At 44.5% G+C, this 25,390-nt stretch overlaps 1 protein-coding gene across 1 annotated transcript; it reads right to left on the bottom strand.

Annotated features, from left to right (window-relative positions):
* Nucleotides 1-748: 748 nt before the first annotated feature.
* Nucleotides 749-20,032, bottom strand: LOC310778846 (huntingtin-interacting protein 1-related protein-like). Its single transcript, XM_083639288.1, has 34 exons — nt 19,566-20,032; nt 18,889-18,952; nt 18,369-18,511; nt 17,959-18,015; nt 17,735-17,815; nt 17,412-17,488; nt 17,239-17,300; nt 16,808-16,948; nt 16,593-16,650; nt 16,430-16,505; nt 16,174-16,311; nt 15,864-15,998; nt 14,425-14,608; nt 14,242-14,330; nt 14,019-14,135; nt 13,777-13,878; nt 13,461-13,655; nt 13,060-13,170; nt 12,565-12,759; nt 11,580-11,727; nt 10,951-11,037; nt 9,954-10,061; nt 9,078-9,214; nt 8,063-8,164; nt 7,891-7,949; nt 7,485-7,515; nt 7,326-7,388; nt 6,894-6,994; nt 6,616-6,721; nt 6,389-6,512; nt 6,234-6,295; nt 4,664-5,407; nt 948-1,830; nt 749-851 (listed from the first exon to the last, which is right to left on the bottom strand). The coding sequence occupies exons 1-33, from the start codon at nt 19,644-19,646 to the stop codon at nt 1,795-1,797; spliced, it is 4,014 nt and encodes a 1,337-aa protein (XP_083495414.1). The 5' UTR covers nt 19,647-20,032; the 3' UTR covers nt 749-851; nt 948-1,794.
* Between the last annotated feature and the right edge of the window lie 5,358 nt (nt 20,033-25,390).

The following is a 25,390-nucleotide window of genomic DNA, read 5'->3' as shown; positions in this document are numbered from 1 at the left end:
CACAGGCAAATTTTATGAACTTCCATCAAGGCGTTCCTGAGATATTCCATTCACGAGCATGAAACAAGCAGTCGTGAGGTCACAGTGACCTTGAACTTTGAGCTTTCACCACCAAAATGTAATCAGTTCATCCTTAAGTCCAAGTCGACGTTTAAGCTAAATTGGAACAAATTCCATCACGGCATTCCGTTCGATATCGCATTAACAAGCTTGGAAATGGCGTCGTGACAGTGGCCTTGAACTTTGACCACCAAAATTGAATTAGTTCATCCTTGAGTCCAAGTGGATGTTTGAGGCAAATTGGAGGAAATTCTGTCAAGGCATTCCTGAGTTATCACATTAACAATCTTGAAAATGGCGTTCGAGGTCACAGTGACCTTGACCTTTGCCCACCAAAATCTAATCAGTTCATCCTTGAGTCCAAGTCGACGTTTAAGGCAAATTTGATGACATTTCTGTCAAGGCGTTCCTCAGATATCGCATTAACGAACATCGGACGTCCGTACGGACAACCCAAAACCATAATTGTTGTAAAAATCGGTCCATCTTCACACACCACAGTTCAATGACTCAATTTCTGTTCACTAAGCCGTCACAACAAACCTTCTTGACATGTCTTCTTGACAGGCTAATGAACAGAACAATCACACCACACTTAAGCAGAGGTCAGTGGGATTTTCTTTATTATTATTTATTTATTATTACAAACAGCATAGCAAACTAAAAAGCTATATTTTATTTTAAAATTGCAGGGCGTGCATGCTAATTGTAGGGGTAGTTCAAGCACCCCCTAGTGCCGTCATGGACTTCAGTCCGTCACTTCTTTGCTTCAGCCTTGCGTTGATGACATGCTGTAAAACACAGATTATGCAAGTAAATGTGAGTCCAGTGTTGTTTATGGTTTGTTGTTGTATGTTATCGTTGGATTCTACATTGCCACTTCATACCAGTTGCTGGAGCTGAACCAGCCAATTCTCCAGAATTCTGTTCCAGACCTCTCTGTCCCACACCCTGAAGTCCTGCTCGTACTGTGGCCGGCTCCAACGCTCCAACGCTTCTGCTACATCCTCCCTGACGTCCCTCATCATGTCGTAGATGTCCGCCAACAGGTTTAACTAGGAAGTTGCTCACACTTAAATGTCACAAATGTAGGAAGATATGTGGGAAATTGTGTGAAAAGGCTTCTCCCTTACCTTTTCCCCTGACCCCATAGAGCTTCTATGCTGAGAACAATATAGTAGGATGTGCAGAGAATAAATTAAATCAATCCGTAACAAGTACTGGAATCAACTGCTTTCGGTGAGGATGAACGCATTTCACAATGATTTTTAATAAATCAGTTCTTATAGAGAACAATAATAATTAGTCACAGAATAAAGGCTGGCAGAGTATGATTACAAAATATATTGAACCAATTTATTACATATTCTGCCTTTTATTACACAGCAGAATAGGTACAAATGTAATTAAATCAATCAGATGATGCTCTGATGAAGGCCCATGCCCGAAACGCGTCAGTCTAGCCTGAAATAAAAATGGAAACCTGAGCAAAAGTCTTGCATTTTACTTTTTGGAGTGCCGCTATTCTCACTCATCGAGTGATTTTCTCCTACAAGTTTCTTCTGTAGCTGAGCACCCACAGCCAAGCAGGCAATTGAGGAAGCGCACCTGTTCTACATCTCAACGTAATTAAATCAACATTTGTTTAAACACATGTAAGGATATTCATCTTTTCATTAATTGCAACAGTAAAATAGAAGGTATTATGTCAGATTCTTCTTTTCCAGTCAGGATTCACGATTCTCCTGTTCCGGCTTCATTTCGTCTGAACTGCAATTGAGCAAAAGAAGACACATCACATATACCATCCACTCCTGTGAACCTCTACATGAAGACACATCACATATACCATCCACTCCTGTGAACCTCTACATGAAGACACATCACATATACCATCCACTCATGTGAACCTCTACATGAAGACACATCACATATACCATCCACTCATGTGAACCTCTACATGAAGACACATCACATATACCATCCACTCATGTGAACCTCTACATGAAGACACATCACATATACCATCCACTCCTTTGAACCTCTACATGAAGACACATCACATATACCATCCACTCCTGTGAACCTCTACATGAAGACACATCACATGTACCATCCACTCCTGTGAACCTCTACATGAAGACACATCACATATACCATCCACTCCTGTGAACCTCTACATGAAGACACATCACATATACAATCCACTCATGTGAACCTCTACATGAAGACACATCACATATACCATCCACTCATGTGAACCTCTACATGAAGACACATCACATATACAATCCACTCCTGTGAACCTCTACATGAAGACACATCACATATACCATCCACTCATGTGAACCTCTACATGAAGACACATCACATATACCATGCACTCATGTGAACCTCTACATGAAGACACATCACATATACCATCCACTCATGTGAACCTCTACATGAAGACACATCACATATACCATCCACTCATGTGAACCTCTATGAAGACACATCACATATACAATCCACTCATGTGAACCTCTACATGAAGACACATCACATATACATCCACTCATGTGAACCTCTACATGAAGACACATCACATATACAATCCACTCATGTGAACCTCTATGAAGACACATCACATATACAATCCACTCATGTGAACCTCTACATGAAGACACATCACATATACATCCACTCATGTGAACCTCTACATGAAGACACATCACATATACCATGCACTCATGTGAACCTCTACATGAAGACACATCACATATACCATGCACTCATGTGAACCTCTACATGAAGACACATCACATATACATCCACTCATGTGAACCTCTACATGAAGACACATCACATATACCATGCACTCATGTGAATCTCTACATGAAGACACATCACATATACCATCCACTCATGTGAACCTCTACATGAAGACACATCACATATACCATCCACTCATGTGAACCTCTACATGAAGACACATCACATATACATCCACTCATGTGAACCTCTACATGAAGACACATCACATGTACCATCCACTCATGTGAACCTCTACATGAAGACACATCACATATACATCCACTCATGTGAACCTCTACATGAAGACACATCACATGTACCATCCACTCATGTGAACCTCTACATGAAGACACATCACATATACCATGCACTCATGTGAATCTCTACATGAAGACACATCACATATACCATCCACTCATGTGAACCTCTACATGAAGACACATCACATATACATCCACTCATGTGAACCTCTACATGAAGACACATCACATACAGTATACCATCCACTCCTGTGAGCCTCTACATGAAGACACATCACATATACCATGCACTCATGTGAATCTCTACATGAAGACACATCACATATACCATGCACTCATGTGAACCTCTACATGAAGACACATCACATATACCATCCACTCATGTGAACCTCTACATGAAGACACATCACATATACCATGCACTCCTGTGAACCTCTACATGAAGACACATCACATGTACCATCCACTCATGTGAACCTCTACATGAAGACACATCACATATACCATCCACTCCTGTGAACCTCTACATGAAGACACATCACATATACCATCCACTCATGTGAACCTCTACATGAAGACACATCACATATACCATCCACTCATGTGAACCTCTACATGAAGACACATCACATATACCATCCACTCATGTGAACCTCTACATGAAGACACATCACATATACCATCCACTCATGTGAACCTCTACATGAAGACACATCACATATACCATCCACTCATGTGAACCTCTACATGAAGACACATCACATATACCATCCACTCATGTGAACCTCTACATGAAGACACATCACATATACATCCACTCCTGTGAACCTCTACATGAAGACACATCACATATACCATGCACTCATGTGAACCTCTACATGAAGACACATCACATATACCATGCACTCATGTGAACCTCTACATGAAGACACATCACATGTACCATCCACTCATGTGAACCTCTACATGAAGACACATCACATGTACCATGCACTCATGTGAATCTCTACATGAAGACACATCACATATACCATGCACTCATGTGAATCTCTACATGAAGACACATCACATATACCATCCACTCCTGTGAACCTCTACATGAAGACACATCACATATACCATCCACTCCTGTGAACCTCTACATGAAGACACATCACATATACCATGCACTCATGTGAACCTCTACATGTAGCATATGTGCTGAATATCCTAATTTAGCAGATGGGGTTCAGCACTAGGGATGTAACGATATATTGTTTTAAGGTATGCCATGATATCAAGCAACCATGGTTATTGTACCTTAAGCTTTCCCTGTAATACGGTGCCCAGGATATGTTGTGCAATATTCCACTACAAATAAATCCATATGGAGGACACTTGTGCAACCGTTCTCATATTAGTTTCAGTTTTAGTTCAATAAAGCAATATTTTTCTTCAAACCAAAACACTTGTTTGTTTGTTTTCTGATGTGCCATAGTACGTTAAAAAATGAATACCGTGAAATACAGTATACCGTCATTATCGTTCCATCCCTATTCAGCACTTACCGCATTCTTCAGCAGGCTTCCAGATTTGGCAAAGATATTGTTTCTCCTTGCAGTGGCTGGTTTGTTGAGCTCCGGATTGTCCTGTGGGACCGTCTGGGCCTGAGAGGCAGGGTGGGATCGGGAGAGGTCGGGAGACGAGGGTTGGGGGTGTGAATGGGACTGAGGTGTTAGGTAATTTTGGGCTTGGTTTCCTGTATAAGGCTGAGATGGGGCATAGGAATGGGATGGTGTGTAGGACTGAGGAGGTGTGTAGGACTGAGGAGGTGTGTAGGACTGAGAAGGTGTGTAGGACTGAGAAGGTGTGTAGGACTGAGGTGGTGTGTAGGATTGAGGTGGTGTGTAGGATTGGGAAGGTGTGTAGGACTGAGAAGGTGTGTAGGATTGGGAAGGTGTGTAGGACTGAGAAGGTGTGTAGGATTGGGAAGGTGTGTAGGATTGAGGTGGTGTGTAGGACTGAGAAGGTGTGTAGGACTGGGCCTGTGAGTAGGTCTGTGTTGGCGCAGAAGATTGGAAAGGATTGCTCGATGTGAAGCTCTGAGTGTTCAGGTAGGCTTGTGTTTGTGAATAGGACTGGGGCACTGGGATGGAGTCGAGCAACGTGGGCGGCGGAGGCGGTGGGAAGCTATCGGCTCCGTCCACCTCGGCGGGGGTCCCGGGGGCTCCGAGCTCATAGTGCTTCTTCCTGAGCTCCCCCAGGCGGACCCGCTCGTGGTCCAGCTGCTTCTCCAGTTCCAGCACCTTCACCTGGGATTTTGAAGAAACAAAACACACACACACACACGCTAGATACACACGTCCTCTGCCCTTGTCAGTCACCTAACTTGCTATCAACACACAATGGAGAGCCCCAGGGATGACGTATATTTTTGTAGTCGGAACGCGGAAGTCGCGGACTTCCGGGTTCTTCACTGTTTCTGCCTAAGGGATTTTTGAATTGGTTTTTGGTGCGATGCTTCAAATAAGGTCTGTGGGCAACGCAAGCTTAATCAAACGCGAACCAGTGTTCAGCGGGATAATCGTCACACATGAGGACCACCAGCGTAAATGCGAGCACTAGAAGTAAAAAGCTTGTGCTAAGCTAATCCAGAAGTACACACAGTGTAGGCTTCCCCGTCACGTCACCACTCAACCTGGAGTGTTGTTGATGTGTGCGCTGCTGTGCACGGATTACCCCGGGCTGAACCAGGTGAGGGAAAGAGAATTTCCGTGTTCGTCCTTTGAAGCGATGACGTTATTGACGTATAATATCCCCGTCGACTCAACAGTGTAGTCTCATTTAGCCGTTTGCTAGCTAGCCGCCCTTTTAACGGCACGTAAAAGCTTAAAAACTCATAAAAGTGGTCCTCATGTGTGAAGATTATCCCGCTGAACACTGGTTCGCGTTTGATTAAGCTTGCGTTGCCCAGAGACCTCATTTGAAGCATCGCGCCAAAAACCCATTCAGAAAATCCCATAGGCGAAAACAGTGAAGAACCCGGAAGTGTTATCGTTGTTTTCCGGACTCATTCCTGGGGCTCTCTATACACAAAACAGGACATCTGAGATAAATGAACATAAAACAAAATGTCACCTGAGCCTCCATCTCCTCTTTCTTCAGCTTGATCACAGACATACCAGAGAAGTCCATCACGCCTGTGAAGATAACGTCAAAACAAACCACATGCAATCAGTACTTGTGGAATCACAGTGGCATTACAAGGTCCTTGTTATGTCTCGGCAGATCACCTTGGTCACTCATCCGCCGCTGGCCATGTTTGGTGGAGGTGACGACCACGGCGGCCATGTCGTTGACATGTCGCGAGGCCTGCTGCAGCGTGTGCAGCTTCTTGTTGTTACGGTCAGCCTTCACCTGGAGACACCACACCAATCATCATGCAGAATATGAACGTATTGGGGGGCACCAAATGAGCGGCTGATCAGATCATAGAGGACGTTTCCACTCGAGTCTGTACCTTGGAGGCGGCGACGAGCTGCGCAGTGCTAGCAGCGATCTCATGCGAACAGGCGATGAGCTCCTCGTATTTACCACCGTCAGTCACGACCCGGTCAGCAGAATCTCTGACAGCACGGAGATACATACAGTCCAAGCATAAGCATGACCTCCTCAGGCTCAGTGTTGGTGCTTTGACATAATCATTGTAATAATAATAATAATAATAATAGAGGTATATTATGTAATAGACACGACTAATAATCTGTTTTCATTTTGAGTCGATGGTTTGTTACTTACAGCATCTGCGTGGCCCCCCATCCTACAGCCTTAGAGGCAGAGATTAATCCCTCTGTCCAGCAGGAGTTTTTGGCATAAAATTCCTGGACAGATGCTGCCCCCTATGGAGAGAAAAAGAGCATCCTTTTATGCATCTTCGACAGCCGATTCTGTTCAAGCGCGGGTTCACTAGATTGAGATTCTACAAATTCAGACTGAAGTATGTGCGATGAGTATCTAATAGAAAATGCTTGTGTATATAACATCTACAGCTGTGATGCAAAGTGAGGTTGTGCTGAGAGAGAACTAAGAGAAGAGACTGGAGGAAATTGGTTTTGAGAGCTGAGCATGAAAGTGTACACTTCTGTCGGGAAAGTAGATCAGTAGAAAATTCAAATCTCTCCTGAACTTTGATTGTGAACTTCCAAGTGACAGTGTGTCACACCAACTCACCCTGCCTCCTTCCACGACGTCTTTCTGCAAGTCAGTAGCAGCTGTCACCAGCATGTGAATGGCCTGGAGGGGAGACGTACAGATAGAATAGCTAATGGGTGAATCTGAATCTCAACCTGAGTTCACAGGAAATGATTTGCAAACAGGACGCCGTCTCACCTTCATCAGGTCTGAACAGGATCCAAGGATACTGTGACGGAAAATAACAAAGTGAAGATGAATGAAGAGAATAAAGAAGCTAAAAAAATGTACATCTCAGTAAGGTTGTCAAAAGTATCGATACTAAAAAATAATAATGGATAAAATACTAATTTGCAACCGTATCGATACCGGTAGTGCTTTCTCTGACAAATCAAACATACTACTGATTTGTCCCTCCTTTCTGATAGGCTGATGACTAGAGCAGGGCTAATCTGCTGTGTAGATCCGACCCCCTCCCCCCCCGCGCCCCCCATCCCACTCAGTAGTATTGGGTATCGATATTTTCCTGGGTATCGATAACAAAGTTTGAAATTCTAGTATCGTGACGACCCTACTTCACAGACAATATTGTTTGTTTACTTACTTCTTGTTGACCTCTAGCTTAACGCCAGATGTGTCTCTCTTTGCCTGATTCAGTATCTCCTGAGAAAGAGAAAAGATTGAAACAGCTGTGAGAAATGGTGGTTTCACCATATATATATATTATGCGCGTGCGTGTGTTTATCTGTCATTATGTGTGGGCCTTATGTCCTTACATCCATGCGCAGCACAGCCTCCTCAATAGCAGTAGATGTAGCGATCATCTCGTTATCCACCATGTGTCCCTTTGCCACATCCTGCCCTTTCGGACGCAGCTCCTTAACAAGAAACAAGATGAACACGCTTGAAGTTTGCATCATAGCTTGTTCTGATAGGAATAAGTAGTGGAGCAAGTATTGGGAACTTCTTTGATCTTGAGACCAGTGATTCCAAAACTGTGATACGCAAGAGCCTTGCTGATTGCCATCGGCCTATTGGCAAATAAGATGACATTTGCCAAAGTTGATCTGTTGTGGTGCATCAATTTTGCACTGGCTAAACATCTTGGCTATTTGCAGTCTGACTCGGACAACAGTAGCCTGCCCAGGTGCAGATTCAGAGAAGATCCAGTAGGTGGTAGTAACGCTACTATAACACCACGCATAACAGCCTGGAAAGGCGATAAAGCATGCCGAAATGACCAAGAAAGCAAGTAACTGATATAGAGCACCGCAGGAATGATGTATTTTTGTAGGCTTAACCAGAAATCGCCGCCATGTTGGTTCATCGGGGGGGGGGGAGTCTACAGGGTTTTAGAATGGGGATTTCACTTGAATGCCTCAAATAAGGTCTGTGGTTAACAAAAGTTTATGGGAGCGCGAATTTAGGTTAAGCAGAATAATCTTCACGAACGTTAATCACTTTTATGCCTTTTGAAGCGTTTTCTAAAAATCACGTAAAAAAAACCGCATTCACGTTTCATTTATATGTTAAATTTATGCTGCCCTCCAGCTGTAAAAATCTGTATCAGCCCAGAATTTCACAATCGGTGCATCCCTAGTAGTTATTTAGCCTTTCTGATGCTATTGCATGGTTAAATCAAGGAGGGGGGGTATCTGCAGTGGGAAGTGGTACTTGGGAAATTTGGTACAGTGGTACATGGTCTGAAAAGTTTTGGAACCTCTGTTATAGACATACAAATCTGGTTCCCCCCAAATCTGTCCCCAAGGCGAGGATGTTTCTAAGTCAAACCTGTCCCAAGGCGAGGATGCGCTGCACCGTGTAGCGTGTTGCAGAGGGGTTGGCTCTCGGCAGGCTGGCTTGGAGCTTCAGCTCCTTCAGGAACTGCAGACAGTGGCTCGCACAATCCCGACAGCTGTCACTCAAACCTAGAGCACACAAAGAGTGCATTATAGTGTATGTATATCATACCTGCCCACTTTAGGCTGCGAAAAAGAGGTAGGGGAGCCGCCATGTCCGTCAAAACTCCGCCGGTGATGATGTGATCTGTTGTTCTGTCGATTTATGCTGCCTTGTCGAAAAATGCGCGTGCTACGCTATCGAAAAATGCTACCTTATCTGTAAAGGGGAGACTGGGTACCCATAGAACCCATTTTCATCCAGATATCTTGAGGTGAGAGGTCAAGGGACCCCTTTAAAAAAAGATTTCCCCCTCGCCAAAAGAGCGTTATTTAGCTCCCTTCCCGTCAAGCTAGCATGACACAGTTAGTACCAATGGATGCCTTAGGTTGCTTATCCCCAAGGTACTCACAGTTACGTTGGGGGTACGTAAATCTGTCCAGCTCCCTGGAGGTACAGGGGGTACCCACCAGCAGGTTGAATGTTTGAGGGGGTACAGGACTTAAAAATGTTGGGGGACCACTGCCTTAGGACATCTAGTTTCATATTAGACAAAACTTCCATCTGTCTTCAAAACTAAAGCCACAACAGCCATTAGAAATGACCAATCAGGAACACAGCAATAAACAATAAACAGCAGGAGAAAGGGTTAAAAATAGGGAGACTCCCGCGAAAATGTGTGTGTGTGTGTGTGTGTGTGTGTGTGTGTGTGTGTGTGTGTGTGTGTGTGTGTGTGTGTGTGTGTGTGTGTGTGTGTGTGTGTCTTACGGTCAGCCTGGTCAGTGGGAGCAGAATGTGAGGTAGCTGCTCCGTTGACAATAGTGTCAGCGGCGAGATGGGAGAACTGCGTGACCGCTCTCAACAAACCACTGGCATCTAGAAAGAATATGAGACGATCATGGACGCTCAAATCTCTTCAGTTAAAAGCTTTCCTTGGAGCTCAAACACACACATCTGAAAACACCCCACTGCTTACACACCATTCATGAAACACACACATCTGAAAACACTCCACTGCTTACACACCGTTCATGAAACACACACATCTGAAAACACTCCACTGCTTACACACCGTTCATGTAAACACACACATCTGAAAACACTCCACTGCTTACACACCGTTCATGAAACACACACATCTGAAAACACTCCACTGCTTACACACCATTCATGAAACACACACATCTGAAAACACTCCACTGCTTACACACCGTTCATCAAACACACACATCTGAAAACACTCCACTGCTTACACACCGTTCATGAAACACACACATCTGAAAACACTCCACTGCTTACATACCGTTCATCAAACACACACATCTGAAAACACTCCACTGCTTACACACCGTTCATGAAACACACACATCTGAAAACACTCCACTGCTTACATACCGTTCATGTAAACACACACATCTGAAAACACTCCACTGCTTACACACTGTTCATCAAACACACACATCTGAAAACACTCCACTGCTTACATACCGTTCATGAAACACACACATCTGAAAACACTCCACTGCTTACACACCGTTCATCAAACACACACATCTGAAAACACTCCACTGCTTACACACCGTTCATCAAACACACACATCTGAAAACACTCCACTGCTTACACACCGTTCATCAAACACACACATCTGAAAACACTCCACTGCTTACATACCGTTCATGTAAACACACACATCTGAAAACACTCCACTGCTTACACACTGTTCATCAAACACACACATCTGAAAACACTCCACTGCTTACACACCGTTCATGTTTCCCACGTACACCAACTGGCTCTGCTGCATTTTGTCTATGGAGCCCAGAGTGATTTCAGCCCGGTTCACCAAGTAATCTGAATGATAGTGGAAAAACAGCTGGTGAGATAACTGAACAACCTACTTGAATGAGTGAGTGAGTGAGTGAGTGAGTGAATGAATGTGTGAGTGAGTGAGTGAGTGAGTGAGTGAATGAATGGGTGAGTGAATGAGTAAGTGAGTGAATGAATGGGTGAGTAAGTGAGTGAGTGAGTGAATGAATGGGTGAGTGAGTGAGTGAGTGAGCGAGTCAGTGAGTGAGTGAGTGAGTGAGTGAGCGAGCGAGCGAGCGAGCGAGTGAGTCAGTGAGTGAGTGAGTGAGTGAGTGAGTGAGTGAGTGAGCGAGCGAGTGAGTGAGTGAGCGAGTCAGTGAGTGAGTGAGTCAGCGAGTGAGTGAGTGAGTGAGTGAGTCAGTGAGTGAGTGAGTGAGTGAGTGAGTGAGTCAGTGAGTGAGTGAGTGAGTGAGTCAGTCAGTGAGTGAGTGAGTGAGTGAGTGAGTGAGTCAGTGAGTGAGTGAGTCAGTGAGTGAGTGAGTCAGTGAGTGAGTGAGTGAGTGAGTGAGTGAGTGAAAGAGATTTACCAGGTGAGCTGGTGCAGCGGACATGTATGGGGTCATCCAGTTTGGCCACGGCGTCCAGGATGATGCCCTCAGCCTCCACCACTGCACACTGCAGCAGACAGAACTGCTCCTCCTGCAGCTTCTGGGTCAGCTCGCCTTCACGACACGCCTGAACACAAGGTTATTGTTCAACTTTTGCATTTTTCAATCGTTTTTATTGTCATTTTGTCTTGACTTTGTTTTCAATCTCAGTTTAGTTTTAACTATTTTTTTATGCGAGTTTAGTGATTTTGGTAGTTGTTGAAATATGGGGTATTTGCCAGGGGCAAGATTCTAAAAGGTCAGAAAAAGTATATATACGGTATATATATTTTTTTTAACTCAACAAAACATCACCATTTACCATTTACAAATGTTATTCACTTAGGACAGATGAACAACCATCCACAAAAGACAACTATTACAGACGTGTGTGTCAGTCAGTGTGTTTGTGTCATTAAAAAGGAACATTCAACTGGACACAACAGTACATAAAATGTAGATATAGGCACAAACAGTCTACACAAGATGCAGCCTTGAGTTCAAAATGCCAAGTGGAACTGGCACAGCGGAAAAAAGAAAAAGTAAGATAGATTTCATATCCACCCAAAATAGTAGGCGTATTTATGAAATAAATTGACAGACAAAAACTAAAGACATTTTCTCTATAATTTGTTTATTTTAGATTTTTTTTTTATAAACACATACAGTTTCAGTTAGTTATGTTTTTGTTGTTGTTGTAAAGCTTTGTTTTTGTTTTTTTCACAACTAGTTTTCGTTATTGCGTTAACGATAATAACCTTGGCCTACGAAGACAAACCCAAACCCATCAGCTCGGCACCCGAAGACGTTCATGAATTTCACATTTGCCCCCTATTAGTCGATTAGTAGTCGATGAGAAGAGTCTTAGTCGGCCAGTGAAAGGAGCCTATAGCAGCTTCAGCAGCACACAGCCAGGCAGGCATACCTGTTGCTGCAGTCGGGCCTGCAAGCTTCCCAGCTCTCTGCTGCTCCTCTGCCTCTCGTGGTCCAGGGAACTCTGCTGCTGCTGTGCCTGCTGTCTGAGCGACTTTAGCTCCGCCTCCTGCTCCCTCACAGAGCGCAGCAACACCTCCCTCTCTGCCTGCAGCCCTGTCAGCGTGCCGCTCAGCTGGGACCCCGCCTGGACATATAGAGCATTACATAATGGAGCATTATTATTATTATTATTACCCCCCCCCCCCCCTATTTTTTATCCCCCATTAGTGCTAATTTAATTTATTTATCCTGGTTGCTGCTACACCCTCTGCCGATCTGGGGAGAGCTGAACACTGGCTCCATGCTTCCTCCGAGACATGGGAAGACAGGGGAAGCTTCACCGGTAGGACATAGCACGTGGGAGGATCACGCTATTCCAACGAGTTCCCCTCCGGAGGCATCGTGGACTACGTTAGAAGAAAGGGTCCGAGATGAACCGTCCTACCATTTCTTTGCTTTGCAGGGCGCCGTTTGCACGTGTCACTTCCGCTCGAGCTTGGTCCAGCTCTCGTCTCAGTCTGTCAATCTCTAACTTCTGCTCTGCGTTGATGGCAAGCTGTAAAACATGACATATGCAAGTCAATGTGAGTCCGGGGCCAGGAGTATTTAACCCTAACATACAGTACATGTCTTTGATGGTGGGAGGAAACCGGAGCACCCAGAGGAATCCCACACGAACACGGGGGGAGAACATGCAAACTCCACACAGAAACGATCTGGGATGGACCGGGGGTTCGAACCTTCTTGTTGCAACAGTGCTAACCACTGAGCCACCGTGCCGTCACATTGGCTTCATGTGCATATTTCCTACGAGCGGTTTGATTCTCGGTCATCATCGGTTCATACCTGTTGCTGGAGCTGAGCCCTCAAGGCCTCCAGCTCTCTGTGGTTCCTGTCCCTCTCCAGGTCCAGGCAGCCCTGCTGCTGCTGTGCCTGGTGCCTCAGGGAGGAAAGCTCCGCCTCCTTCTCCATGGCAGAGCGCCGCAGGGCGTCCCTGTCCGCCTGCAGTCCTGCTAGCGTGCTGCTCAGCTGGGACCCCTCCTGGAGACCATATAAGAAAGACAAACATGGCGACGGCCGGGGCAATTGAATGAGACATGTACACATTTGAAAACGTGTGTATGTATTTAAAGTTTTACCACTCTGTTCTCATCATTCTTACCATCTCCTTATTTCCCAGAGCATTGCGGATGTGAGACACTTCTGCTCTTTGCTCAAGTAATTCTCTGTTTAGCTGGTCAACCTCCTGCTGCCGCTGATCCATCTACTCAGAAGAGGAGACATATAGTCAACGTTCTCAGGATAGTTTTCATGAGACGATTTGGTTGAAAGGTTGATGCAATAGAAGTTATTTATCAGTTGTGCTGTCTGCTGCAGCAGTTTAGGGTCACAGGGTAGGCCCACCTTGATTCTGTTCTCCTGTTTGAGATGGTCCAGCTCGTTAGCTAGCTGCTGTCTGGCCCTCAGCAGATCATCTTGCTCTTGTTTTGCATTGGTGAGAATCTTCACCGTGTCTGCGTTCTGCACACGTAAACAACAACAACAGCAACAACAAATCCACAATTCAGAGTAAGTAACAAACGTCAAACGCCTGATCAGACACATGTGTACATACGGGCAACTGCACCTTCTTCATGAGGTCAGCGTGCCCGCTAACCAGCTCCGCGTGTCTCTCTTTGAGCTGAGAGAAACGGAGCTCTGCTGCCTGAGCTCTACCTGTATTGAGAAGAGAAGAGAAATAAGAAATGACGTACAGCTCAACTACCTTGCGATTCTCTATTTCAGACACAACCCGAAAGTGTGCACTCACTATCTGCCTCCTTGTATCCGACCTGTGCCCCCGCATTGGCGACAGTGGCACAGCGCAAACCCTGCACTTCCATCCGCAGTTGTTCATTGTCCACCAGCGCCATCTGCTTGTGAGTGCGCTGCTCCTCCAGCTCAGCTGCCAGACGGCTCACTTGAGACTTCAACTCCGTCACACACCTCTGAGCCTGCGATGAGGTGGAACAGAGGAGTTATTATGCACCATGATATCGGCACGTCATCATCGGTATCAGCCGATAAAGGTTTTAAAAAGAAATATTGGCATTGGCCATATAGCTATATATACATTAGAGCCCGACCGATACTGGATTTTTGAGGCCTATGCCGATACCGATATTAGGGAGTAAAAGAAATCCAATATCGATATATCGGCCAATATTCTTATATTAAATATACACATTATATTACACAATGTTTTTGCAATGATCCCTCAAATATCAAACACTTGACAAAGATATGACTTGACATGACTTGAGATATGTAATGTAGGCAGGATATTTTACAGCTTATCAATAAACTTTATTGTCCAAAATGACATTAATGCAATGAAACAGTAAACTTAACTGGGGATTTAATAATTATAAATAACTAGAAATACAAAAGCACAAATAGAACAAATAGAAAATATAACTTGAATTTAAAAAAAAAATCAAATATACAACATGTTGTCTATGACTTAAAAAATAAAAAATAAAGAAATATCGGCATATCGGCCAACATATCGGCCGATACCGATATATCGGTTATCGGCCGATAATATCGGTGGACCGATAAATCGGTCGGGCTCTAATATATATATCTGCCAATATGACAGGCCAATGCCCAAATGCTCTGGTGGCTACTGTCAGTTGTTGTTGTCAGCCGTTATGTTGTTGTTGTTGTTGTTGTTGTTGCTGTTGTTGTTTTTAGATGCTGCCATTTTGGCCAGGTTTTGCTCGTAAAAGAGATCTTTGATCTCAAGACTAACTGGTAAAAATAAAGGTAAAAATAAAATAAAAAATCCAAGCATGTTTAAGTAGGATGAACCTTCCCTTTTTGTTCTAAAAGAAAATTTTACATAAATGAAAAATATTACATGTTTTACATAACCTTAGTTGGAGAGACTTGATGTTCTCTGGAATTAGGTGTGTGTGTGTGTGTGTGTGTGTGTGTGTGTGTGTGTGTGTGTGTGTGTGTGTGTGTGTGTGTGTGTGTGTGTGTGTGTGTGTGTGTGTGTGTGTGTGTGTGTGTGTGTGTGTGTGTGTGTGTGTGTGTGTGTGTGTGTGTGTGGGGGCATATATCGGTATCAGCAATCGGCAAAAAGAGTTGGAAAATATCGACATATCGGTGCATATATGTGCATCCCTAAAATGATGGTATATATAACACACACACACACACACACACACACACACACACACACACACACAAATCCAGACTTACCTGCGTCTTAATGAGGTGCAGCTCTGGTTTGAGCACCTCCAGCTCCCTCCTCAGAGTGTCGTTCTCCGTCTCTGTCTCCTTCTCCCTCTGCTCCACCCCAACATCTGCCGCTCCCATTTGGCTGAGCAGGTAGTACTGCCACGACACACAAAAACATCTTCCATGATGCCAGACAGACATTTGGCTGAGCAGGTAGTATACTGCCACAACACAAACACATCTTCCATCATGACAGACAGACATGTGGCTGAGCAGGTAGTACTGCCAGACAAAATAGTGCTTTGTCTAATTGATATAGGAGTTACAGTACCTGTGGGATCTGAGGAGCTTCCCTGTGCTCTGGTTGAGGCTCCACCTCCTCTTCCTCATAAGGCTCCTCATTGGGCATAACTACCACCGGCTTCTTGTACTCGGCCAGGGCAGCGGCACGGAGGAAGTTGGGAGGAGACTGAGGGTATTCCACAAACAAAATATTACACTTATGCACATTGGGAATACACACGCACGCGCAGACAACGCAGACACGTACTGTATGTACTTGTGGAAACACACAACCGACGACTTACATCTGGTAGATCTGGGATCAGGATGACACGTTTAAAGAACTCCATTTCTCTGGCTCGGTCAAAGAACTGTGTGAGACTGAAGAGCAGACAGTTGTCACTAAACCTTATCTGAGCCATGAGGGATATAAGAGTCTGTGTGTTGATGATGAATGATAAAACGTACCTGGTGAACAGATCACGGAACCGCTCCCGATGTCCCAGAAGAGCGTCTGCCGAAACACCTACAAAACAAAGGATATGATCGATGTAGGGTTTGATTGAAGACAAATTTGCATGTGTGTTCATGCGTGTGTGTGTGTGTGTGTGTGTTTGTGCGCGTGTGTTTGTGTGTGTGTGTGTGTGTGTGTGTGTGTGTGTGTGTGTGAGAGAGAGACTCACGGCTGTGAAGTTTGAACATCAATCTGACAGAGAAGTGATAGAGAAAGCTGCAGTCCTGTATGAGGGGTATCAGAGGTGCCAGGCGGCACTGGCCAGCTGGAGTAGTAGATTTGGCCGCGTTGGCATCCAGCTGACGCAGCACTTTGAGTGAGAACAAACAAAGACCAATGAAAGAGGTAGATCAACATAGACTATAGATTGGGCTGCAAAGGTATAAGTGGGCTACCAAATTTGAAAAACATGATATATGGGGGGGGGGGGGGGGGGGGGGTAATCAATAATGCATAGTGCTCTCTGGGCATTATTTGGCCTCCATACTGCTTACAGTCGGATATGGGCCGTGAACATTTTTGAGACTTTCAAGGGGGCCAGTATGGATGAACAACAATGAAACCTGCACAGCGCAAAGAGACGCCACAGGATGGACTAACCTGTCTCGGCCATCTTCAGGCCGGCGTCCATGTAATCCAACAGTTCCTGCGTCATATCTAACCTGCAATATGTTGAAACAAGGTTCCTGTATTAATCCCCAAATGTCATGTTTACCTGTAGCCTAGGGCGTTTAATGTTTTTGCATTATTGTGGGAAAGAAGTAGAAACTTACACTTTGTTCATGTCACTTCCGGCCTCTCTCTCCAGAGTCTCATCGCTGGCTTCCAGGTTACCGGGGATTGACTTGTGCTGTGGAAGGGGACGTGATCATTGCCTAATAATGTCCAAACATCAATAACATTGTCCTAATATCACCCTAAAGAATAACATAATATAATATAATATATATATATATATATATATATATATATATATATATATATATATATATATATATATATATATATATATATATATATATATATATTATATATATATAATATATATATATATATAATATAATATCACCCTAAAGAACAATTTTAACAATCTCACCTTAGCGTGGAATTCCATTTTGAGACAGAGGAATTTGGCACACAAGGCGACGATGTGACCGTATCGATCATGCAGGTTTCCCTGGGAAGAAAATCAGATACATGCTAGCTGTCATTAACCAACACGACACTAGATGTCACTATGTAGGAAGATTGGTGCGAAATTATTGTACTTTCGTCTTAAGTATTGAGTATTTTGAGCACAATTCTCATCATATTACTCACCCAGAGAATGCCCATATCTTTGACATTGCGGCAGTATCTGTTGGAATCTCTAACAGCCTGCAGATCAGACACACGGGACAAGGAGCTTTAGATGACGCAGGTGTGGAAGAAGACGCGAGAGAGGCAGTTTGAGAAGTTTATTCAATCTGTCGGTGGGGAGCCAAGGAACTCCAAATCTGGATGATTACGCAGTTTTAAATGGTTGAATATTCATGATTATAGGTAATACAGACAGAATATAATAAAGCTATGGCTCTAAATGTATAAGGTCATATGAACAAGACTGAACAACAACCAATGATCGCCTAATTATAGTTCTAGCACTTTAAGGAGTAAGAAGAGGTGACCCGCTTCATCTAGAAGACAACATAGCATTATTTACTTCACATCAGTGTAGACACTGAACTCACATTTGGGTGTCCGTCCCTTAGCAGTTTGTGCAGCAGGTTACAGAACTTCCAGCTGACCATGGCGTTGCTGGACAGAGGCAGGTTCAGGATGTAGGACCAGAAGGTGGTGGCTCCACCCTCCTTATGTGTCCCCATGATGATAGCATCACAGTGGTGAAGGAGATTCAACAGACCAAAATACTAACACACACCATATGCAGACGCAAACACACCCAACAGACCCATGGATGGCAGCGCAGTAGGCCTCAAATGGGGGTCACTGTAAAGTTTGCATAAATACGTTGTGTGTGTGTGTGTGTGTGTGGGGGGGGGGGGGTATTCCAATAGTAATATAGGGGATATTAATCTGCGAAGAGCGGGGAAATAACCCATGTGATAGACTAAATCAAATAACCCATGTGAACTAACCCATGTGATAGACTTAAATCAGATGCTTTGGGGGTTTTACACTAACCTGTTACTAAGTCATTCTCCAAGCATGATCCCAAGCCATGGGGTAATCAATAGGTAAAAAGGATACTGCGTACATATTTCTCTTTCAGCGGTGTTTCACTGGGGGTGACGGTTTTGCTGATGCAGTGAAGCTGAAAGAAATGAGAGGACAGCCTTTATCTGAGGTGCATCTTAAAGCAGCTCAATGAGGAAGTCTGGATTATTCTGCTGCCAGACCAGAGACATATACTAGACTAGACAAAGAGAGGCTGACACTCAGCAAGAACATATTTAAAGGGAAACAGCAAATATGGTGGAACTATATATATATATATATACTATATATATATATATATATATATATATATATATATATATATATATATATATATATATATATATATATATATATATATGTACACCAATGTATACACACACACACACACACACACACACACACATACGGTATATATATATGTATACACCATTGACTGTATACACACACACACACACACACATATATATATATAATATATATATATAGTTTAAACTCATAAGTCACATAGAACACATTAGGCTTGAGTGCTCAAAATTAAGAGATTTCTGGTGGTCTTTTGCTGGTCATTTCTTCACAACAGACATCCTCATAACATCAAATTCTAATAATTATAAAATCCCTTCAAATGAGGAATCAAGGAGCCGACCCCCCCCCCCCCCCCCCCAATGATCTCTCAACCTTTTCCCAAAACAGACTAAATGAATTACCTGCTGTTTGCCAAACTGCTCTTTCTCCGCAGCCAAAGCCTTTTCAGTCGTCTTATCATTTTTGGTCTTCGCTTTACTCATGTTGCAGTTATAATCCACTCAAATTGAATGTCCGACGTTTGGATCCAGAGCGCTTCCAGTCCGGTTCTCCGGCCGAGTTTACTAGGCTAGGCTGTCTGCGCCGTGCAGCCCTCGCCTCTTAAAAAGATATGTGCGACAGGCGCGCCGTGCGCATGTCTCCAATAGTTTCCTCTGATTTAGTCTCGGTTTCCAGACTGAGAGCTGAGTCTACCTCTGATTCACCTTCAAGTTTCCCTCGTTGTATGCCGTTTATAAATCGAACTGTCCATCTAATTGTAGCGAAACAATGGGACACTTGGACTAGAGCGCAGTTTCTCCTGTGCGTAAAAGCGCACCAACCTGAAATTGACAACTACTGGGAAAACTCCGCAAATGTCTGCGATGGTCTGACGACAAAATAGCCTACACTTGATCTGGTTTTGTACATAAATATTTTATAAAAAAAAAAAAAAGTATTTAAATGAACAGGTTACAAGTACAAACTTTAACCAATCACGATTTCCTCTGAGTCATCAGGAAGGCAGTGAAACTGGAATGACAATAGAACAGCCGGTAAGACTGGTTTCAGCCACTCTTGACAAAGTGTCCTTACTTAAAACTCTTTGGCAGCATAAAAAGGTCCATCTCTGGTGCACTAACAAACAACATAGACAGTCCATAGCAACTGGCAACACGTTAAATCAGCTTCAGAGTATAAAAATATTAAAAACTTTATAACACTGTCAGTGATAATTACATATAAAAAGTATTTTTCTTGAGAGACAGTACAATTCAACCATTGGCTATGAAGGATTCAGTGTCTGGCTGAAACTACTACTAGCTACTAAGTTAATTGTTTGTGTTATACTGTAGCAATATGAACACAATGCTAAACACAGCGTTCCTACACATTTTCAATAAAAAAAAAATCACGAATTTCCAGATCTTGAATGACATTGTCTGGTGTTCAATATTATTTACGCAGATAAGACATCTTCTTGCCCCTGCTATAGGTCATATCACTGTATAGATGAAGATTGTTCTCCACAGCTACAAACATCAGAATATGTGAGATGAATGGCAGGGTTCCTACATTAAAAGAAAAATCATATTTTCGACATTGGCTGGGTAATAAGAGTGGGTCTACACAACATCATAAAAGCATTGTGTGCGTATCGGACCTTTCCTGAAGCAAAATTCCTCAAAATTTTCCAAACTTTTTTCCATTTCCCAAATCTGGAAATGATCAAATTCATTTTTAATACTTTTCCAGACCTGCATAGGAACCCTGTAAACAGTCACATTGGTAAATACTGTAGGAATTCTGTCTTCAAAATGCATCTTCAAGTCAATGTGAAGCTGTCTGCATGGCTCACTGGTGCTGTGTCGGGGCACTGGGCTTTGGGCGGAGTTTCAATGACCTGGTGGAAAAAACACAGAGCAGTTACATCTTTGTAAAGGTAGAGATACGCCCTTGTGGCCACACCCCTCCAATGCAAATGGGAAAGAAACAGAAAGGGGTTTGAGAGACAGAGCATGATGAGAGCAGTGTTGCCAGATGGGTGGGTTTTCCGCCCAATTGGGCTGGTTTGCGGTTCATTGTGTGGTGGGTGAACGGGCTTTTGGACGGGTTTACAGAGCCACTTGTTCCCACAGACCAGCATTTGTTTGGGCGATTTTGTGTGCTTTTGGTGGGGTTTGAACAGTCTTTGGGCTGGAAACCATTCACTGTATCTGGCAACACTGGATGAGAATCTACCTTGTGTGGGGGGGGAGTGTGGTGGTGGGGCGAGGCGTGGCAGGTGTGGCAGTGAAGGGGCGGAGTGTGGTGGTGGGACGAGGTGTGGCAGTGAAGGGGCTGTAAACTGGCCACCACCTGCCTGGACTCATCTAACAGCCGCTGCAGAGAACAAGCGGAGACGGGACGGTCACCCTGACAAGAGAGGAGAAGAAGGCTCTCAGCAATAGTTTGTGAACTGTAAAAAAAAAGAAAAGTATGAATTGATCTGGATGTAATCAGAAAAGAAGCATTTGACAATCTATGACTTGTCAGTGCTCTTTAAGAATCTCTTACATCCTTGAAGGCAGCTGAGAAGACTCCCAGGTCCCCACTGGCTGTGCCTTGCAGACTGGCCGCTGGCAGAGAGCCGATGTCGCTTCCAGTCCCACAGTTCCTCGACGGGCTGTCCAGGCACCCACATTTTAAAACATCCTGGCTAGGAGACACAGAGAAAAAAAACACCTCACATATATTTTCTGCGCCTATAGATGTAACTAGATTCAAATCTTGGTGTTTTCACTCAATTAACACTCAGTCCATTTAATGTGTAGGATGAAGGTGTACTTAAGTTGTCCCCCAGACTGTTCACTCACTCCAACATAGTGAAGAGCAGAATAATCAAGTGAATTAAAAAAGCACGCTCTTCACCGTGCATTCACTCTTTACAGCCACGTCTTCCTTGTTCACTATTCACCTGCCATGTGACCCCGGCGTGGTCTTCTCCCTCAGCGATTCCCGGGCGCTCTCTAGGTTCAGCTGCAACAGCTGGAGGTCATTCTGCTGATTCTCACACACCTGCATAAATATACGGCATTATTTTACATTTCACAATATCCGAGACTCGTCAAACTATCCGAAACCATTAAGTCAAAAATAAATATACACAGAATTTTCCAAAATGTCCCCCAAAAATTGGTGCTGGGCAATATTTAAAATAAAGGGATGATGATGATGATGATGATGATGATTTACCGGAGGTTATGTTTTCAGTGCCGTTTGTCTGTCTGTTTGTTAGCAGGATTAATGAAAGACTACTGGTCTGATTTTGATTAAACTTGGTGGAAGGGTGTAGCATGGGCCCATGACAATTGGGAGCGGATCTGATCCGACTCAGGAAATGTGCATATGACAGTAGACTGGACTATGTCTAGGTCTGCGCTCTTTAAGTGCGCCTCCAGTATTTCTTGTCATTACTGTGCACAGTCTAAACAACTATTGGATATTAGTGACCCAGAGCGACACAGCCAAGAAGAAAAAACCGCAAGAAAAGCCTCGGGTATGCTGTGAAACCAGAATGGCACCTCTCTGACGTCAGCAGAGGAATGAGGAAAGAAGTCAACCCTAGCCTGTGATAGAACTGGACAGGTGTTTTATTATTCAATTGTGTTGATGTGTCATTGTTCTTGGTGGTTCACAGACAGTAAAGCCGTGGAAAACTGACGACTGGATAAGAGTTGGCTTTTATTCAATGATGTATCACAATACAAACAGGATCATATACCTGTCGCAGGCAGTGGAGCTCAGACTCCATGCGTTCCTGTTTGGAGCTGGCCAGTGCCAGCAGCTCATCTTTCCAGCTCTCTCCCTCGCCTGGTAGGAAAAAAGAAAGTGTTATGATTACTCCCCAGTGTCAAAGTGAGGTAGGACTTTTTTTTTTGCATGTTTTTTTAGTGGGGGGTTGCTATCTGGAGGAAACCCCAGGGGAGCACGGGGAGAACATGCAAACTCCACACAGAAAGGCCCTTTTTGACGACCCCACCTGGGCCATAGGCACTGAGGACATAGGAATGGGGACACACCCTCAGCGCCCACAGCATCAATCGAACGCAGGACCTCCTTGCTGTGAGGCGACAGCGCTACCACTGTGCCACCGGGCTCCCCAGGACTGGCTTTTCTTGTTAACAGAAGCAATGCCTGGGTGTCCACAGGTGTCCGGGCAGTGTAGCAGTAGATTCCCTGCCTGCCAACACGAGGGTCGCAGGTTCGCACCCCCGTGTTACCTCTGGCTTGGTCAGGCGTCCATACAGGCACGATTGGCTGGTGTCTGATTGGGGGTATGTGTCCTGGTCACTGCACTAGCGCTTCCTCTGGTCGGTCCGGGGCGCCTGGTCGGGGTGGAAGGGAACTGGTGGGAATAGCGTGATCCTCCCACGTGCTACGTCCTGCCGGTGAAGCTCCCCCTGTCAGGTAAAAAGAAGCAGCTGGCAACTGCGCATGTGTCGGAGGAAGCATGGTGCTAGTCTACGGCTCTCCCCAGATCAGCAGAGGGTGGTGCAGCGACCGCGGCAGCAAAGAGAGAGAGGCCAAGTACAATTGGGAAGAAAATGGGGCGGGGGGTTTCAGGGGGGGGGAAAGGAGCAATTCCCTTACAGACTGGTTGAAATAGTATCCTAAAGTAGCTGTGATTGCATAGATCAAAGTCCAGAGAAGGAGCCTAAAGAAATGACATGGGAATATACTGCATACCCAGAACACCATGGTCATTATCTCCACATACTCCTGCTGAACTGAATGTTGGCTTACTTTCACTTTAGTTGTGTCCATAAACAATGGTAATGCTGGACTGCTTTATCTGGGTAAATTACAGTCCATTGTATGTTTGCAATCACTGGTAAATGCAGAAAAGAATATGTCGTGTTGACTTGCAGCAGCGTGTGTGGTGTACCTGACAAGACCAGTATGTGGTGTTGACTTGCAGCAGCGTGTGTGGTGTACCTGACAAGACCAGTATGTGGTGTTGACTTGCAGCAGCGTGTGTGGTGTACCTGACAAGACCAGTATGTGGTGTTGACTTGCAGCAGCGTGTGTGGTGTACCTGACAAGACCAGTATGTGGTGTTGACTTGCAGCAGCGTGTGTGGTGTACCTGACAAGACCAGTATGTGGTGTTGACTTGCAGCAGCGTGTGTGGTGTACCTGACAAGACCAGTATGTCGTGTTGACTTGCAGCAGCGTGTGTGGTGTACCTGACAAGACCAGATCCCTGCACAGCAGCTGGTGCTCCTGTTTCAGACGGATGATCTCCTCTCTCTGGGCGCTGCTTTGAGTTACCTGCTGCTGCAGCTCCTCTGTAACCAGGACATGATATAGTAAATCTCCTACCTATACATCCTGCTTCTTTAGTAAACTCTGCATGTTGTGAGTTTAGTTATTCTATATTAAAACTGAGAACTACCGAAAAATAAATCAGCGAGGAGGGTGTAACGTGATCGAATAAAACAGGTCTTCTGTAGTTGTTTATGAAACTTAACAGTTAAGGCTTTTGCACACTGAAGTCCATATCTTTCGTCCGAAATTGTCGCATGTTTTCAAATAAATACGACCTCATGTTGTGTCACTCATGTTTACACACCGACACTCCGAAACTTTCGTCCGTCATTAAGGTTTTCGGAACAGGTTCGACTTTCTGCGTTTTTCCACATCACTCAATGGGCTTTTGTGAGCTGTTTGACCCGTCTGTGTTTTCAGGTGACGGATTAAAAAACACATACGAGGAAACAGAAAAACGGACTGTGTGTGCAAAGACCTTGAACCCTGGCATGTACCCTGAAGCTGCGTGTTCTCGTGCCTGGCCTCCCTGTAACGGCGTTTCTTTTCCTCCAGCTCCATCAGGAGCCTGCTTTCCCGTGAGCTACTCTCCTTCAGCGACGTCTCCAGGTCTCGCTGGCGTCCTCTGAGGTCGACAATATGAACGTTGGCCTCACTCACGTCTTCGTCCTGATGGGGAAAACGATCACATCGGCCCATTACGTCACGACTGTACACAGATATACAGTGTGCCATGCCGTTCCTACCAGTAACCGACATACATATAAGGGTATGATCATATAAACATATTTTACAAAATACGTTACGGGGTTATTACCAAGAAATGACTTGAACTTGCAAAAGTATACCTTGAGTTTGAGCATGGCACTCAGTTCCTCCTCCCTGACCTGCAGAGAGCCCACTTGAGAGGACAGAGCCGTGACTGTCGAGTTGAGGCT

This window comes from Poromitra crassiceps, assembly GCF_964638095.1.
Source record: "Poromitra crassiceps genome assembly, chromosome: 6".
Lineage (NCBI taxonomy): Eukaryota > Metazoa > Chordata > Actinopteri > Beryciformes > Melamphaidae > Poromitra > Poromitra crassiceps.
The sequence above is the reverse complement of the archived record's forward strand: the minus strand, read 5'-3'. Positions and strand labels throughout refer to the sequence as shown.